This window comes from Crotalus tigris, unplaced genomic scaffold, assembly GCF_016545835.1.
Source record: "Crotalus tigris isolate CLP2741 ecotype Arizona unplaced genomic scaffold, ASM1654583v1 scf7180000024280.1573445, whole genome shotgun sequence".
NCBI lineage: Eukaryota > Metazoa > Chordata > Lepidosauria > Squamata > Viperidae > Crotalus > Crotalus tigris.
In genome coordinates this window covers 1,395,372-1,414,617 of record NW_024100452.1, presented here as the reverse complement: position 1 = coordinate 1,414,617, position 19,246 = coordinate 1,395,372, and the positions used below count along the sequence as shown (strand labels likewise).

The window sequence follows — 19,246 nt, the reverse complement described above, 5'->3', positions numbered from 1 at the left end:
CCTTGCAAGCAAAGATTATGGCTGAACTAGCCTGATCTATCCAGGCTCTTCTGAGTTTCTGATGAACATTGAAATCAAGCATATATAAAGGTAAAAGTCAGGTCATGTCCGACTATAGGGAACAATGCTGTCCAGTCATGTCTGACTATAGGGAACAGTGCTCATCTCCATTTCTTAACCAGGAGAGCCAGTGTTATTTGAAGACAATTTCCATGGTCATGTAGCCAGCATGACTATACACTGAGATGCACTGAATGCTGTTACTTTCCCATCACAGTGGTACCTATTTATCTACTCATATTGGCATGCTTTTCAGCTGCTAAGTGGGCAGGAACTGGGTAAATAACAGGAGCTCACCCCTTCATGCAGTGCTCAGGTCTTGAACCTGGGCTGTAAGCTTTCCAGCTGGCAAGCTCAGTGTCTTTAGCCACTGAGCCATCACACTTCCTCAAGCACATATACCAAGGACACACATGTAAATTATTGATTATTGTTTTATGTGTTACCTTTGTTCAATAGTTTGCAAAGTCAGATTTTAAAAGGTTGCATTAAAACCAAATTTAAATCATGATAAATACCACAATATAAAAGAGGTAGAGGGAAGGACAAATGACTAAATATATGTTGCAAAACAAATAAGATGCTTGCAACATTATGTCACAATACACATTTTGGCATTGCTGTAATACAGTTAGGAACAGAGTCATGGCTACCACTACTAATGACCCAGCATTTTCAAATACTGTATTCAGTGAAACATATTCTTCCATGAATGAATAATAGGAAAAAAGAAATGAAGATGATGCTTTTTTCATGTATTGGCTATGTTCACATGCCACCATGGACTATTTATCTATGGTTTATTCAAGAAGCCACAGTTGCTGCATTAACATACTAAAACCTATTCTCCTTTATTGATAAACCCTAAACATTATGATTTGCCTTAAAAGTAACCTAAGTGGTGCACTAGGCTGGATGGGAAGCGTTTGCTGTGTTTTTGAAGAGTGAAATTGGTACCTCGACACTTGTTGTAATTCTGCTTAGAATGATGTGGCAGCATAGACAATTGGCATTTCTTAAACTAACACAACACAGACCTGCAGAAAGATTAAAACTGCCAACTTCATGACAAGGACAAAGAATCACTGGTGGTCTCAACTGCTATAAATCCTCAAAAAGCAAAGCAGAAAATCTTTTAACTCTTGAATGGACAGGAGGAAAATTAAACACTTACTTATGCATATGACACTCACACATACATACATACACACATCCCATCTTGTTGCTGTGTATTCATCTAGTTGTATAAAAAAAAATATCAGAGCAGTTTCTGTTCTGAGGATCTTAAACACTATGAGACTTAAATACTTTCTCCTTAAAAGACTGGCTAAGCTAGAACATCTAAAAGCTCTGACTGAGGCAGGAGGCAGAGCTTCCTTCTGCAAGCTTGGAAATAGACAACTATCAGCTCCAGCAAGCTGCAACATTTCAAAGATAAGGCTAGTTTTACTATAACTCCAAATATCCTGCTTGTTGTTGTTAGTTGCGAAGTTGTGTCCGACCCATCGTGATCCCATAAACAACGTTCCTCCAGGCCTCTACCATCTTCTGGAGTCCATTCAAGCAGAAAGGCCATTCTCCCATGCCCCATACCTTCTATCTAAAATGGAACTTGATCATGCAGGCTACAAGAAGAGTTATACCAGAAGAGTAAGATCTACAAATGGAAGGATGGAGAAAATGAACAGAACAGAATAGGAATAGGAATAGAATAGAATCTGGAAGGGACCTTGGAGGTCTTCTAGTCCAGCCCCCTGCTCAAACAGAAGAATCTGGCCTTCCATGTCAGCCACCTCATCTCCTCTCAGTCAAGGAAGGGATATTTTATGTAATCAAAATGGTGAGGGAAAATGGCCATAAAACTCAGGCTCATCGCTGCAGGGGAGAAGATCCTCCTCCTCCTTTTCTCTTCTTTCTTCTCTCCCATTAATTGCTGAAGCCAGTAGGGTGCTTTCTCAACATTAATTAGTAACTCATGTCTGACAGATTTGCCTTGAGGCTCAGAGAACTCTATGCTACCCACTTTGGGGTTTACTTAAAACAATTACTTTTTTTTTTCAGAGGACATATCTAAAATGTTTGCCCAGAAGTGAATTAGATCATCATTCACAAGTGATTGTATTTAATATCATTTACAGGACCAGGTAGATACTCTCACTTTTCAAAGCCAGTCTCTAAAGGACAAGGCAAAACGATTTGAAGAGGCATTGAAGAAAAACACTGAAGAACAACTAGAGGTAATCAATACAGTATATGTTTGTGCATTATTCACTCTAACTCAAAAATACAAAAGATGTTTTTCTTGTTCTATGACATTACAAGAGAAATTCCAGAACCAGATTAAAGGGCCTACTGATTGAAGCCTGCAACTTTCTGGATTAATGTCTACAAATAAGTCTACCATCCCTGCTGTTTTCATTCCATCTTGTCAAAATATGAAGCAGGTGCCAGCATTATGAATCTTCCCTTCATAGCTTCTGAATGGAGAGGCTTCAGTCAGTTCAGCTGCATCAACCAGCATCTTGCTGTTTTCTTTAATCAAGTTGTATTCAGGTTGCCAATTTAATTAAATCAGGATCGATTTGTACAAGCTCAGTTTGTATTGTTTTTACACTACTGAGCATAGGAGCCCCTGTCCTGTGTGATCCAATAGTGCTGCTTCCCGTGTCATTCTGTGTTTTTTTAGGTTGCCCTGGCTCCGTATCAGCATTTAGAAGAAGATATGAAGAGCCTAAAGCAGGTCCTGGAGATGAAGAATGTACTTATTCATCAACAAGAAAAGAGGATCGTGGAGCTAGAAAAGCTGGTGATGTCTCATTTGCTGCTGTTTTCATATTGTTTATGAAAAACTTGAAGTGATTAAAAAGCACAGATTAATATGTTGTTGCTTATCTATCAGAACAATCTTGCCCAATTAGACACCTTCCATATGCAGAGGTGTAGAGCTCTCACCTTCGCCAGTGTGTTTTGCCTGGCTAAAAATTGTTTCCCGTGACAACACTTGATCAGCAACTAATGTGGAATTGCTAGTGACAAGTTCTTAAAAACTTTTGTCTGTCTTAGCTGCATCTTACATGTGGTTGCAGTAATCCTAATTTTCTAATTATTAGATTCCAGAGGTGAATATACACGTGGTTTAATTCAGATCTGGGTAGAAATGACTTGTAGAAAACTTTTATATCATAATCTTTTGGAGAAAGTCTCCAATACAAATTGCTTGGATTCAGAGGCATCTGTAGAATCCAGCAATTTCTCAGAATAACAACTCTGTGCAGGATTTCCCCCCTAGGGACATGCATGCTTCATTACAGTGTTTTTTGCAGAAATGCTCAGAGTTGAATCATATTGTCAAAATACTTTCATCATTCTCCCAGTCCCACCCCTCACAGACACCCATGCTTGTAAATATAACAGCCTCCCTATCTCTTTAGGCAGAAAAGAATTTAATTCTAGAAGAAAAAATTCAAGTACTACAACAACAAAATGAAGACCTCAAAGTCAGGATTGATCAGAACACTGTGGTGACAAGGTCAGTTTAAATATTTTCTACAGAGCAAGAGGATAGGGCAACCATCAGCTGATTTAATTGTATCTTTTTTATGTTTACTGTGCTCAAGAGAATCAGAGTCCTGGAAGAATACGAACATTATTCTATACATTGAGAGTTCATATGCCATGCTGATTAGGGTTGCTACAGCAGGAATTATTTACAAATAGGTATGAAAGTATCAATCTCACATGTGTTCAGTTAGTTTTTTGCCCATTGGGAAATGCACTGAAAATATGCTCTTAGCTTGTATATTTTCTGTAAAATGTGCTTTTTGTGCATATTTTCTATCTATGTATATTGCCTAAAATACACTGTATTCTGATCCATGAAGAGGTGCAAGAAATGTGAATGGAAAACATTCATTTTAAAAAATAAAGAAAAAATAAAATTGTCCAGCATCCCAAGTAACATTTACAGGATTGTACTCTACACGACTGAACTATGAATCAAAGATTTGCTTAATTCAAATTACAACATCCATGAATTGTTTGAGTGCTTATTTACCATAGTAATATTTCATAAATTCACTTTCTAGTAATAGTATATGAGTCAGAAATGCCTTGCTGAAGTGGGGTTGTTGACCTTTTGTTTATCTTTATGTACCCACATGAGGTAAAACATCATTGTCCATTGTTGCACCAATGTTATGGGTGCTTCTCTAACCACGTTCTTCCTTCCTTGAGTCTTTGGCAGAAAATTGCATCAACTTTTTCCTTTGAAGGAATAGAAGCAAAAAAAGTTTCAAAATAAGCAAGAGTTAAAAAAATAATGAATAGTCCTAATTATGAAACAAAATGCAGGTGAGCAGTTTGTTGTACATCTAAGCTCTTCTCTTCATCTGCTTAACACAGATGCATATTTGCAAGGGTCAGTCACACAGCTGCTTTAAAAGCTTTTATAAGCTGTTCCCAATTTTCTGTATCTGCATTGCCAGATCTGCCAGCATAAGTCAACATCTGTAAGTTGATGTACATATTATTAGTGGCATTAACTTTTCTGGCTGTGAAGTGTTATGAAATTATGATGCTATGTTCTCCTGAGTCAAATAACTCAGTCATCTACCGTAGCATGTATATTCAGTTGGCAATGATTGTCTCAGACTAACCTACTATCTAAGGTCTTTATAAGTAGAACTAGGGGACTTATCCAGATACTTTTTACACTGTTGTTTCTAAATGTATAGTATAAAATTGTTCAGGTCTAATTTATATGTAGGCCTGTTGCTGGACTTCTCTATGCTTCAAAATGATTATGATGAATTTTTTTTAATCAGTGGAGTAAAAAAGCTCTTTAGGAAAAAATATTGTATTTGTTGAAGTCCTGGTCAATGATCAGAGTGTTCTTCCTGTTTGTGATGTCAAGTTTGGTGTTCTCTTGTCATCTTCTCCAGACAGTTATCTGAAGAAAATGCTAATCTCCAAGAATATGTTGAGAAGGAAAGCAAGGAAAAAAAGAGGCTGAGCAGAACAAATGAAGAGTTGCTGTGGAAACTGCAGACCTCAGAACCCATGAGTCCTGTTAAACTATCTCCAACTTCTCCAACACGCATTTACCGCTCTTCATCGGGACCCCCAACTCCAGCTAAAGTCAGCACAGTACCAAGATGACAGACCAATGCACCTACTTAAACAGACTTGGCCCAGAATATGGAAAATTGCAGTCCAAGCAAATTATTATGAACTGCAGTGAAAGATTTGTTGCTGGTCCCACCTATTCTCTAGTTCCTTATGATTAGGCAATGTACTTTTGTCATTTCAGCATCAGCAACTCAGAACGAGGTCAAAAAATAGCAATGTAGTCTGATGCATGGAAACATCTTCTGGGATTAGAGGCAAAAGCACTGGAAAACTCTTACTGTTACTTATCATTCACTCTGAATGATTTCTTTTTCCACAATAATATTTCGGGTTAATTGCAAATAGCTCTGCTTACATCTATGGCTTTGGTGAAGTATGGATTGTATTAAAATACAGGCACAAAATGTAAACACCCAAAAGGCCTACATACTGTATACAGCTCTGCATGTGTAACCGTAGCTGTTCTGAGTTGCAATTTTTCATGAACTAATTTTGCAAAAAGTGCTGATATTTTCAAGACAGCAATTTTGTAAAACGTGCCTAAAAATTATTCTGAAAGGAATTGCTTTTGGGTGGGGGGGGAGGGGTGGCTGGGGTCAAAGCTTCCCAGGAACATTTCTATCCAGACTAGAAAAAAGTTAGAAAAAAGGAGAAGCATCTTCTAAATGACCACCGAGTGGTACATTCTCTAAAGCAGGACACCAGCGACTTTTGAATTTTTAAGTAGTTACTGACTTCAAAAATGAAAATTGATTTTCTACTCAATGCCTACCATGGTCACTCATTTTCCAGGTTTAGTATTTGCAATTGTAGTCAGCCAGTTACTTTATTTATTTAGCTCATAAGACTGACTTGCTTTTTTTAAGGTTTCTAAATTGCTAACAAGTTAATATATATAAAAACATGAACACAAATCTTCCTTTCCCCCCCCCCCAAACACGATAAAACTTTTCTTTGTACAGTGACCATCAAATTTTGGCTAAAATACTAATAAGTTCGGTTGAAGACAAGAAGTAGTTTGGATGTTCTTTGACTGTATTTTGCTCTCTTTTGCATATAAAAAACCCTGCTCTACTGACAGAAGCTGCTTCTCATTCAGAGATAACCTGAAGGCATAGTCATCCCAGGCAGCTGATTTGTGGCACATTATTTAAAGAAGTGCCAGTGAAGCAATTTGCAAGCCGAGAAGGTTGACTTTGATCATTGATTATTCAATTATGTTGTGGTTGTATGTGGTATTGGCATATTAAGCAACTTTGTTAGAGATACCAGATACAGCTCTAAAAGCAGGGGCCTAAACTTGACCATTAACATTGTGCACGTCACTTACTCCATGTTCACAGGATTTTATCTCAGTTTATGGCCAACCCACTGGGTTCAGTATTTCTGCTTTTCTTAATTGCCATCTGAACACTGGTACCCAAATATGTATTTAGTAGTAGCACTGAATGGGGTATTCCAGTTGTTCAAATGTAGACTGGCTTCTTAAAAGTGTATTGTGGGGGACAGGATAGTAATATATTTGGAGATGATTCTTGATCTCAATGAAAGTATGAAAAGTATGCAGCCAATATCCCTTATTGTCTTTGATGTGTTAGAAGGTGTTCTAGCATGTTGTCAGATATATTAGACTAGACTGTGAAAGCACTAGATGCTTGTGGAGCATAAATTGTCTAAGTTAGCCTTCCCCAGTTAAAAGCCTCCAGATATAGTGGACTGCAAGCTCACATGGCTCTTAATCTACTTTTGGGGAATTAAAGGATTTGTAGCCCAGAAATCTTACTAATGCTGTGTTGAGCAAGGCTGACTTAAGCAAATGTAAGTCTTGTTATTCAATTCCATGTGGCACTTTGATTCTCGATTAGTGGCTGTAGCTTAGTATATATTTTGCACAGTCATGACTGAGTCCATCAAATTAAGAATTGTTGAAAGGGCCACATTATGTGAGAAAGCAGGAATTCATATAGTGAAAAACATGCTGTGACAAATACTTTGCTGAAATTTGCACAAACACTTAGTCCAGAAAGTCTGCTTAGTGTTTGGGAATTGCTGGTAAAGCCTAAACTGACCACCACAGATTTATGGCCTAATTCCATTGTGTATAAAGTAGCAAGATTGATTTCCCCCCGTAGGAGTTTATTTTTGTAGCTGCGTTGCATGATATTATATTAAGAACATCATCTTAGATTAGCTCATGTCATGTTTGCAGAATTAGATTTTACATAAGGGCAAAATGAATTGAAAACAGGAAAATAGTGACAATGACTTACCAATGCAATTTTATCAACCTTTTATACATAAATGTTGAAGATAGAGAACACCACAGTACGCTTGTCCACTTATTATGTTATCACTATGAACAGTGTTGCCTCATCTAATCCATGTTACCATGTTGATATATTTGTTCTTCTATTGCTTATAAGTTATGTATCACTCTTTGCTGGCAGGCTATGGAGCTAGTCATTCACAGGTGAGTGATTTGTCCATTGGCATCTCTGTTGAAGTTGTTTCATTTCCCCTCACACAATAATGCTTCCAGCTATGATGGGGATTTCAGCTGATAGTGGTTAGAGCCAGCCTACAAAAGCTTAACCTTAACTATTATTTCTATGCATATACCGACTAGAAGATAGTCATTAACCATGTATGCTATACTGATTTTCTGCATCCTTAACAGCAAAGCCAACTCTTTCCTTCTGTATCATAATTCATTTTTTTTAATTTCAAGCAGAAAATTATCATTTGCATGATGTTACATTGCTAAGCAATACCAAAACATAGAAGGCCCAAATCACCATTGCCATTGTGCCACCATCGCAAAGCACTTGTGAAACATGTTAAAGTCATTTTTGAGATGGCACGAAGGATTGATACAATTTCAATGGAACTGCCAGATTGCTTTGGCTCACCTAATGTAACATTTTTGATGACTTTCGATGTGACCAGCTTCTCTCAAATTATAAAACTATTGAAGATAGACAATGGTAATAGTACTAATAAAGGAGACTATTTGGGGATAGTCCACAATGGGGATGGTCCAACAGCCCAAAAATACTAGTTACAAGAGTTCTGTACAAACTTAAAAGAAACTTGTTTTGTGCAGCTTCCATCTCACAACATTAAAGCATAGAGCAGGCTGAACTATGTTCTTCATAGTTGGGCACTTAAATCTGTGCCAGGTGTGCATCTTTTCCTAATTAGGTTTAACCACAATCAGCTTGTATGAAAGGAAGTACAAGAACTAGCTTGGAAAAGTGATTCCTTTAACTTTGAGTTCGGCTTCTATCATTTCAAACTCAATGTTGGACAGAATTGCTCCAAGTGTATGAGGCAAAGGGAGTTGTGAATCTTCTTTTGAATCTTATAGTCTAGTAATTGTAGTACTGGAAAGAAAAATGAGAGAACTCTGCACAATAAATAAGAGGTGCTGCTGGAAAGATTTAGGAAGAAATCAGCCTTGACAGAACTCTCCCAAAGATTGGCTATATTATACTATATTATACTGATACATTAGGTAAGTCTCCCCGCACACACACCGGCCATATTTATCTTTAAACTAGAAGCCTTGTCCTAGATTAAGAATATTTTAATGTAAGCTTGTGAAAAATATTGGAGATAGTTTTACAATTAGAAACGTGTAGTTTTAGTAAATATACTATTTGAAGATCCAAGCGGAAGTAGGTCAGGAACATGTGTGCTCATACTCTCCTACTACATTTAAGACACTAAAGTAAAACAGTTGCCCTGAAAAGTTCTTAACAGATGGCCTTTGACACGATTTGCCAGCTGATTGTTGGAAGCATAACACACTTGCCATTCTTTTCCCCAAACTGTTCTGTCTCACCTCAAAACCAAGAATGCAATCTCATTTCCACTGTAATCCTTCTTTTTGGGACAAGAGTGGCAATGCAGTACTATAGTACGTATCTCTGAGCTTCAAACAAAATATGGCAGTTACAAAAAAATTAGGAGTTGTGTTTCCCTATATCCCCTATTTGTCTTTCCTGGAAGTCATCAAAATTCATTCTGGCCACCAAATTATCCCAGAAAAATCTTCCATAGGTTGCCTAAAGGTTCTTCAAAGTAATTCATGAAAAAAACAAGCAGATAGAAAAATAGTGAAATGATAGTTTGGCTACCTTAGAAAGAACTTTGGAGAGATAGCTGTTAGTCATATTTATCATCAAGAAATCAGCCAGAAATGAACCCAAAGATATATTTTGGATTAAAGAACCCAAATCAGGTATTTTAAGGGTCTGCACTAATTGCATTTATGTCCCATGGACATATGGTAGACTTTCATGTAAAGTGTCTCCTGCCCACCCACCACCCCACCATTGTTGTAGGGGTTTGTGGTCTGATAATACATGACTGTTTGAATTAGAAGAAAAAGTTTGTATTATTTCAGTTACTGTGTAAAGATGTGTGTAATATATTCCTGGTAATAAATACATGCTCCAGCATTACATTATGGCGTGCTTCTGTATTGCTTTCAGTAACTTTACATCTACCAAACTTGTGCATTTGCTTTATAAAAACCAAATCAATAATCTAATATTGGTGAATAAAGGAAACCCTAAAGTAATTTCATTACAACTTTTATTTTTTAATTAAAGCTTACTGGGTTGAAAATTCACGCTTGCTGTCTTTTCGAAGACATTAGCACATGAGAACCCCATGTATAAAATCAATATATATCATAAACTGGGCTAAGAAGTATTTAGTCTGTAATGCCCTTCCCAGTAATCCTCACTTATCAGAAATGCTGCATTTTTGCTTTGTAGTTTGAATATAATGCAGATTACCAGTGAAAGATTGCAAATACAACCGAAAATAATTTTGCAACATGTTATGCAGCAGTTGCCAACAGGGCGATTATATGTGTATTTCCTTCTTTCCCATCACACATTTTACATTTGCTGCATTATTTCAATGGTATTCTACATTTTACAGTGCTCTTACCATTGACCGCTGCTATTTTGGGATTTTGACGTTGTGTTCCGAAGGACATGACATTGCATTAAACTCAACAGAGGAAGTCCCTCTTTCCTATTGTGTTATTTTCCCAGGGGAGGTGTGTACTTTTTTCTTTATTTGGGTCAGAAGTAAATAGTAAGAAGAGCTACTCTCTGCCACCCATTCTCTCCCCATCTTTTTATCTTCTCTGAGTTGCTGCAGGAGGACCACTTTTTCCAGATAGATCTGTTGCAGATAGCATTTGAAATCAAGAAAACTATAATCTGTCTTTCTCCACAAAAGCCAATGAGATGTAGCAATAGAAAAAGGAGGTAGAGGGCACATCCCATGTTAAGAAACCTATGTAATTAAATCGTTTAAAAAATTATATTAAGACCACAGCAGTCTTAAGCAGAAGAGCTATTTAGTGTTACTAAGAAATTAAAAACAAAAAGGCAAAATTCAGAAGTTGGATTCTTACACAGAACAGCAATTACATGCAACTTATTTGTTTAAACAGAAACATTTATTAGAACTGGCAAGACAAAATTAACATAATTTATTTGAATTTCAAGGAACAAATTAATGTTGTTCATCTATTTACAAACTGATAGCTAAAAAAAAAAGGGGGGGGGGAGACATTTACAGCATCCCTCAACAGAGGTTTGTTATTGAAGCAGAGGCCTTGCTCTAAATGAATTTTCACATATAAAGTAAAAAACAAAGTTTTGTATTTGAAGGAAGGGAGAAGCCAAAATCCAAACAAACCCAGAAGCTCCACTGAAGAGGCAAAAGCTTCCGACAGGATCAAGGTTTAAGTAACTATATCTTGAACCCATTATATATTCTGAGAAAATCATTAGAAAAATAGAAGAAAAACTTATATACATTTTACTCAGTAAAAATAAGGACTAATTATTTCATGGCTTCTTGGTTATCAAAAGATGGGTATTCCCGAAGAAACCACCATATTATCCAACAGATTGTAACATACAACTCCAAAGAGTGCCACACTGACTCTTTGTACCCCTGGGAGCAGAAGTACATTGAAAGGCACAACAGAAAGAGAGGAATCCAGTCATTTTATCACTCACCACCCTTTCAGCATTTGCAAAACAAAGTATGAGTGTGATCTAGTTAAGATCCCTCGTCATCTAGAAACTTAATAAACTTGATAGGATTTTGCTAAGAAGAATACTGAGGAATTCTAGGTTTTAATTTAAAAAAAAAAAAACCAGGCACGGTTTTCATAAGGTTTGGCCTCTGCTTCAGAAATAAGAAGCGTTACAGGATGTAATTATTCCTTATCAGGAGTCTCTGTAACAATCAGAATTGTGCGAAACATTTGGAAGAGGTAATTCACAAAGTACATTACTATTGCAAAGAGAGAGAGAAATCTTTTCAAGGCTACTCAGCTGCCTCAAAAGTGATCCTGGTTATCTTTATACGGATAGTCACAGCTTTCTGATGGTCCTTCTGTGTCATCTCTACACAGAAATGCAGATGAGCAGAGACAGCCTTCAAAACAGTCACACAAGCCTTTCGAAGGCTATGGCTGTGTTAATGCTTGAAAGAAAGGTTGTCTGCAAATCACCTCTCTCAAATGCCTTGCACAAATGTATAACCAAATATTAAACATTTTTACAATGAGCAACTATCTACTAGGAATTTATTATCAGACAGTTAAAACATGCTTCCCCAACCCGGTGCCCACTGGCCATATTATTTTAGTCCAATACATATAAAGGATAGCAGACTGTGGAACACTGCAACAAGCGGTTGGGGGGGGGGGAAACCCTATTCATTATATTTCCATGTTAAGTTTTTCTAAAGCTCTCACACTTCCTTCAGTATCACAAGAAGGCACCAATGATATAATTTCAGTAGTATACAAAATTTAAATGTGTAACACATCCTATGTACACTTTCTCAGAAGCAAAATTTACTGTTTTCAATAGTGCATTCAACATTCTTTCTTAAGAGGGTGTTTTCAGGGCTGTAGCCTCAACCAACTAAAAAGTTCTTACACTTAAGATAAATATCAGTAGAACTTTACTGTATTCCCTTCTTCTCTGAAAAAAAAACCCCTCTACAACATGCATATTTAACTCTACAACAGTCAAAGCTGCATGCATGAATTTAGAATTCATACCCAAACGTAGCATCTGTACAACATATGTCTGAATTTTGGTAAATGCAGAAGAGGTCCGTCACATAGGTTGGAAACGCCTTTTGTACAACTTAAATAAGATTGTTTTGTTTTGTTACCCTGTAAATACATCACATAATAAAATCAGAGATACATACTGAAAGGCAACAGAATGCAATCGGCAATTAAATGAGATAGCATCATATACACAAAGCACTTTGACCTTGCCTAATATGGCACTCATCTAGGGAAGCAGGCTTTAATGTACAAATCCCTTATTAGAAGAGAAATCTAGTACATGTGGACGACAGAGAACAAACAGTTCCTTCCACAACCATTTGCTCATGCTGTGCAGGCTCTGTATGAAAGTGACAAAAAGTGACAAGGAGCTGTTTAACAGGAAAGTCAGACACATACATAATCTCTTCTCCCCTCTACCTCCCAATAAGATAATGGGCTTACAAAGTTTCACATACACATTCAAGCTGTGGCATATAAAGGATATTCAACCAGTCTGCAATAGTGTTAAAATAATGAAGGTAATATGGAAACTGGTCCTACAAATTCTGTTAATGCTTGTATCTGAACTGGCTTCTGCTTAAACACCCCTGAAAACATATTGATTCCACTTTCTCCTATTGATAATTATCTATTCACTAACTGATAAAAACATATTTAATAAAGTATTTCTTTTAAAAAATGGCTTAAAGAAAAGGAATTAAAAATCCTCACTTTATCAGACTATTCTATGATCCAGTGTTTGTAGCGTGATTCCATTAAGTACATGAGGATTAATAGAACTGATGAAAATAAAAATAGAAACCTGAAAATTGTTGTTTTTACTGACTAGGTTAAAATGTTTCATGCTTGCTGAACACTGGTGAGACATCTCCCATTTGTCAACGCACTGGGTAAAAGTAGATATGGAGAAGAAAAGATGACAACCAAACATAAAAGGCAGAAAAAATGTACAAAATATACAAAGTTAAATATTTTGAAGACAATTATAAAATTGTTAACAATTGAAAATATTAACAAAACAGATTGTATTACAAGATTCACTAAGTTCACAATACAAGACTTTCAAATGCGTAAGAATTTATATAAATGGCATTGTAAGAGAATAGCCATGCGAGTCTACAGCAGCAATAAAAAAAGGTCTGGTAGCACTTTTCCTAACACATTTGAAAGCTACCTTTTAATAAAAAAAAAAATAGTTGAAAAAGATACTACCAGATTACTGATAACTGCTACTGGTTTTGGAAGGAACTGATGAGCAAGCAATTTGTTGCTCTTGAAAAGCTGGAGTAACTGGAATTAATTTGGAGATTAATCTGCATAAATTTGACTTAGTAAAACTGACTTTTATGGCAATGGTTTGATCAAGTAGAAATTATCAATTTGTTGTGCATGTTTACCCCATGGATTAAGGAAGCAACACTTATTCCCAATTAGATATCGTCCAGATATGGAGAATTAAAAATCTCAGAATACTATGATAATTTTGAGACATATAATTCAAATACATTTGAAGAATATGTTATCAAAAGTCACTTTTTTTCTACTTCTGCATACACTGAGTGTGCAAATTTGGCTTTAGGTTAATAAAAACCTAATAGGATTTTAAAGCAAGCAATTCCTGAAAGTAGTAGTGACTTCCTTAGATTGAAAAACCACAATTACTGATAATCTCTTCTTACGAAGAAAAACTATACATTTTCTTTGAGGGAGCCATGTGATTTTAGAAACATTATAGAATAGGATTTTATACAAAGCGTCCAGCAGCTATACAAAACGATCCTAATATTAAAATAATAATAGTTATTCATATATTTACAAAGATGAGCTCAAATAAATGGCAGTCTATTCTTCACTCTAGCAAACTTATAGCAGCACATTTAGGTTATCACCATTAGACCTCAAGCTTTTGTATGTTTCTCCATTTAGGTTTTGGTTCTGGAAGCAAGGAAGGTCCCTGTTTGGGGGGTTTTATATTTACGAGTCTAGGGTTGCTCCCTACTCCCTGTCTTAGTCTCTGAATACCACCAGGAACTATAAACATCTCCATAGAGACAAAAGCAATTAGTAATAATGAGAATATCCCACAAGAAGCTCTCTGAAAGTCTTTCTCCCAGAAAACTTTTCCCAGGCCTAATATCTCCTGTTGTTGAATCTCAAGTGAGAGGAAAAGCAAAACTTATGCAAGTCTTGGATATGCATCAACCTAACTCAGAATTACAGGATGTCATCCTGTCATTTGGAAGTAGTGGACTTCAGCTCTCAAAATTCCCTGCACTGTGGGAAGTGACAGTTGAAGGGGAGAGCCATTATCCTAGGAGACTGCTTTCGTTAATATGTGATCTTTTCCACTAGTGATGTAATGTATGTGTGAAAAACTGTTTTAAAGGTTCCTTTGCATGTGACAGAATTTTCTTCCAAAATCATTTCCATAAATGCCACATCTGAAAAGGAACAGCTTTTTTACTGCATGCATCATACAAAACCAAACGTGATGCTCAGTGTTTAGGGCTTTTTCTAATAGTATTTTCCTTAGTACAGGTAGTCTTAACTTAATTTAATGATGGTTCAAATTAATAGTGGCACTGAAACAAAAAAATTTATGACCTGCCCTCCAAGTTACAACTCTTGCACCAGCCCCAGAGTCATGTGATCATGATTTGGGCGCTTGGCAACTGGATCACAATTATGACAGTTCCAACGTTCTGTGGTCACATGATCATAATTTGCAACCTTCCCAACCAGCTTCCCTCAAGTAAAGTCAATAGGGGAAGCCAAATTTGCTTAATGGCTGCATAATTCATTTAACAACCAGGATAAAAATGGTTATAAAAGCGGATCCAGTCACATGCTGACTTGTTTAATGATCGCACCCATTTGGTGGCTGAAATTCCAGTCCCAATTGTGGCCATTAAGTCAAGTCTACCTGTAAGTTTAAAACTGAATTAGACTAAACACTGGAATTCAACCACACTAAATTTTAGGTAAGTAAAAGGTTGAAATCAGCATGGATATGAAATGGGACTATACAGAAGAGATTTCTGCAAAGGACTTTTGCCATGTATGAAACAATCTACAAAGGAAGGCTGATTCAGCTAAAAATGAAGAGTTCAAAACAAGCTCCATCTCACTCCCCACAGACTCTAAAACAAAGATACATGATGTAATGCAGTGTTTCTCAACCTTGACAATTTTAAGGCATGTGGACTTCAACTCCCAGAATTCCACAGCCAGCGTTGCTGGCTGTGGAATTCTGGGAGTTGAAGTCCACATGCCCTAAAATTGTCAAAGTTGAGAAACACTGATGTAATGGGATTCCATCCAGAACTCAAAAACAAGTTCTAGGTATTTTCCAGTCACATATACATTTTATCTGAAAGGAACATTTTCTAGCCAGCTCTAAGGGCTTTCCAAATCACCTTGAGCAGCCTGGCCAATTTACCTGAGGAAGGTCTGGCTGGTTCAAACTAAGTTGTGCATTTCTCAATTATTCAATGCTGAGGCCCTTTAAAAAGAACACCCTCTTAATTGTAATTGTAGCCTTCACAGACTTTTGTGATGGCAAATGGAAGTTGCTGAAGTACCAAGTAAATACATTAAACTGCCTTGTATCAAGTTATGGGTCCAGCTGGGTCAACACTGTCTTGTAGAAGCTCTGTCTAACCTTCCAGACAGGTAGATGTAACCACTAAAATTCTCAGCAATCACCATGGTGACAGGAAAACTGAGTCAAAATTCACATCTAATAACATTATCACTAGGATGCAACTTGGACAAAACATAGGGAGTGCCATAAATAAATACCCCCCCTTCTAAATTTCCTCACACAAAATAAGCACAATCCCGCTACAAAATGATTTCCCTTTCTTCTAAGTGCTATTCTTTTCCATATAGCTTGCTCAAATATAACGCATCATGGGGCTAGAGATAAATACCACGAACAAGTAATAATAAATTCAAGCCTCTGAGGTTAACAGTGTAAAAGAAAAAAGTACAATCATCTACACTATTTACTAGAATATCAAAACAGCAAGCGTCAATATTATTTTATGAGTGTACAGACTTTTACCCTCCCTTTGGAAAAACCACATTTTTAGAAGATGATTTTCCCTCTGCATAGATACTTCTATGATTTCCCGTGTCCCATTTATGCCTAACAGAGGAAATAACACAGTTTTAATTTTAAATCTGATGGCCTATTTGGAAAAGTCAGCCCTAACAGGATGAGAAACTTGCATTCTATAGTCCCAAATATTACAGGCAAAACCTAAGACTAGCTCGTACTCTGCACTAGAAAAGCTGTATTTGTCACAACCTTCCTTCAATAAAATATTAACTTTAAATATATTATTTCAAACATAACAGTAAAGACAATGGTGGCGTTTGACCCAAGAACCCTGTGTTCAATTCTATCTTTGAGGGGTCCATGGTGCTCTGCTTGCTTGTTTTCTTGCAGATGTTTCATTACCCAAACTAAGTAACACAGACTAGACTAGCACTGATGATGTTACCTAGTTTGGGCAACGAAACATCTGCAAGAAAACAAGCAAGCTCAGAGAGTACCAAGGACCCCTCATGTCAACCCTGAGCTACAAATGTTCTCCTTTATTAATTCCATCTTTATTACAGGAAACTCTTGCCTTTTCTCAGCTACAGGGCATATCAGTGAGCTACCTCACAATATTATGTTGAAATACAAGCATGGGAAAGGCTGCCTTTGACGAGGACTGTCTGATCTGAAATGTAAACATCCCAACCAAGCAATTGCCTTTGATTTGGCAGATCTGCATACCTGAAAGCCATACTTTTTACACAGCAGTTCTATCATAAGCAACAGATTCTGCTTCATACAGTGGGGCAAAAAAGTATTTAGTCAGCCACCAATTGTGCAAGTTCTCCCACTTAAAAAGATGAGAGAGGCCTGTAATTGTCATCATAGGTAGACCTTAACTATGAGAGACAAAATGAGAAAACCAATCCAGACAATCACATTGTTTGATTTGGAAAGAATTTATTTGCTAATTATGGTGGAAAATAAGTATTTGGTCACCTACAAACAAGCAAAATTTCTGGCTCTCACAGACCTGTAACTTCTTCTTTAAGAGGCTCCTCTGTCCTCCACTCATTACCTGTATTAATGGCACCTGTTTGAACTTGTTATCAGTATAAAAGACACCTGTCCACAACCTCAAACAGTCAGACTCCAAACTCCACTATGGTGAAGACCAAAGAGCTATCGAAGGACACCAGAAACAAAATTGTAGACCTGCACCAGGCTGGGAAGACTGAATCTGCAATAGGCAAGCAGCTTGGTGTGAAGAAATCAACTATGGGAGCAATAATTAGAAAATGGAAGACATACAAGACCACTGATAATCTCCCTCGATCTGGAGCTCTACGCAAGATCTCACCCCGTGGGGTCAACATGATCACAAGAATGGTGAGCAAAAGTCCCAGAACCACATGGGGGGACCTAGTGAATGACCTGCAGAGAGCTGGGACCAACGTAACAAAGACAACCATCAGTAACACACTACGCCGCCAGGGACTCAGATCCTGCAGTGCCAGAGATGTGCCCCTGCTTAAGCCAGTACATGTCCGGGCTTGTCTGAAGTTTGCTAGAGAGCATTTGGATGATCCAGAAGAGGATTGGGAGAATGTCCTATGGTCAGATGAAACCAAAGTAGAACTGTTTGGTAGAAACACAACTCGTCGTGTTTGGAGGAGAGAGAATGCTGAGTTGCATCCAAAGAACACCATACCTACTGTGAAGCATGGGGGTGGCAACATCATGCTTTGGGGCTGTTTCTCTGCAAAGGGACCAGGACGACTGATCCGTGTACAGGAAAGAATGAATAGGGCCATGTATCGTGAGATTTTGAGTGCAAACCTCCTTCCATCAGCAAGGGCATTGAAGATGAAACGTGGCTGGGTCTTTCAGCATGACAATGATCCCAAGCACACCGTCTGGGCAATGAAGGAGTGGCTTCGTAAGAAGCATTTCAAGGTCCTGGAGTGGCCTAGCCAGTCTCCAGATCTCAACCCCTTAGAAAACCTTTGGAGGGAGTTGAAAGTCCGTGTTGCCCAGCAACAGCCCCAAAACATCACTGCTCTAGAGGAGATCTGCATGGAGGAATGGGCCAACATACCAGCAACAGTGTGTGCCAACCTTGTGAAGACTTATAGAAAACGTTTTGACCTCTGTCATTGCCAACAAAGGATATATAACAAAGTATTGAGATGAACTTTTGATATTGACCACATACTTATTTTCCACCATAATTTGCAAATAAATTCTTTCCAAATCAAACAATGTGATGTCTGGATTGGTTTTCTCATTTTGTCTCTCATAGTTGAGGTCTACCTATGATGACAATTACAGGCCTCTCTCATCTTTTTAAGTGGGAGAACTTGCACAATTGGTGGCTGGCTAAATACTTTTTTGCCCCACTGTATTTACACAGCTGTTTGAAGCACAGGAGAGGAATTTGGCTACAGGTTGCACAGAAGCTTCCGATGGAAACCTGGTTTGTCCACATTTGCTAAAGGAAATTGCTGTAACGTTGGATGCCAAAACTCAAGACATCACCCCTCTTTAAATACGTTAAGCACAATGTTTAAATAGCACCACTCCCTTTCTTTTCATTCCAGTCTTGGGAAGTGGATACAGTTTATAAACATGTAAGAGGGTTTATGTATGGTTTGGTTTGGTTCTGCTTTAGTTTAGTTCTGGTGCTGCAATATAGGTGAATATTGGAGAAACAGTATAGAGTGTGCTCCATTCCAGTAGCCAGGAATTAATTCACAAGCCTGAGAATCTTATTCTCACAGTAACATTGGAAGTAAACTAGCACCTTCTATTCAAAGAGTAAAGAAGAGAAACAGCTGTCAGCAAGAAGTAACAGTATTGTTGGGAGTGCGTCAGAAGGCTAGGTA

General features: G+C 37.4%; 1 protein-coding gene across 4 annotated transcripts in view; it reads left to right on the top strand.

Annotated features, from left to right (window-relative positions):
• The window catches only part of MTUS2 (microtubule associated scaffold protein 2), a 90,997-nt gene extending 85,257 nt beyond the window's left edge, over window positions 1-5,740 (top strand). For 3 of the 4 annotated variants that reach the window (XM_039323628.1, XM_039323631.1, XM_039323629.1), the window contains 4 exons: window positions 2,199-2,297; window positions 2,747-2,866; window positions 3,492-3,589; window positions 5,001-5,740. In XM_039323628.1, the coding sequence (XP_039179562.1) occupies window positions 2,199-2,297; window positions 2,747-2,866; window positions 3,492-3,589; window positions 5,001-5,217 (534 nt within the window). In that variant the 3' untranslated portion in view covers window positions 5,218-5,740. The remainder of the gene's footprint in view (window positions 1-2,198; window positions 2,298-2,746; window positions 2,867-3,491; window positions 3,590-5,000) is intronic. The other variant, XM_039323630.1, reaches the window with a different exon arrangement.
• The last annotated feature ends 13,506 nt before the right edge of the window (window positions 5,741-19,246 follow it).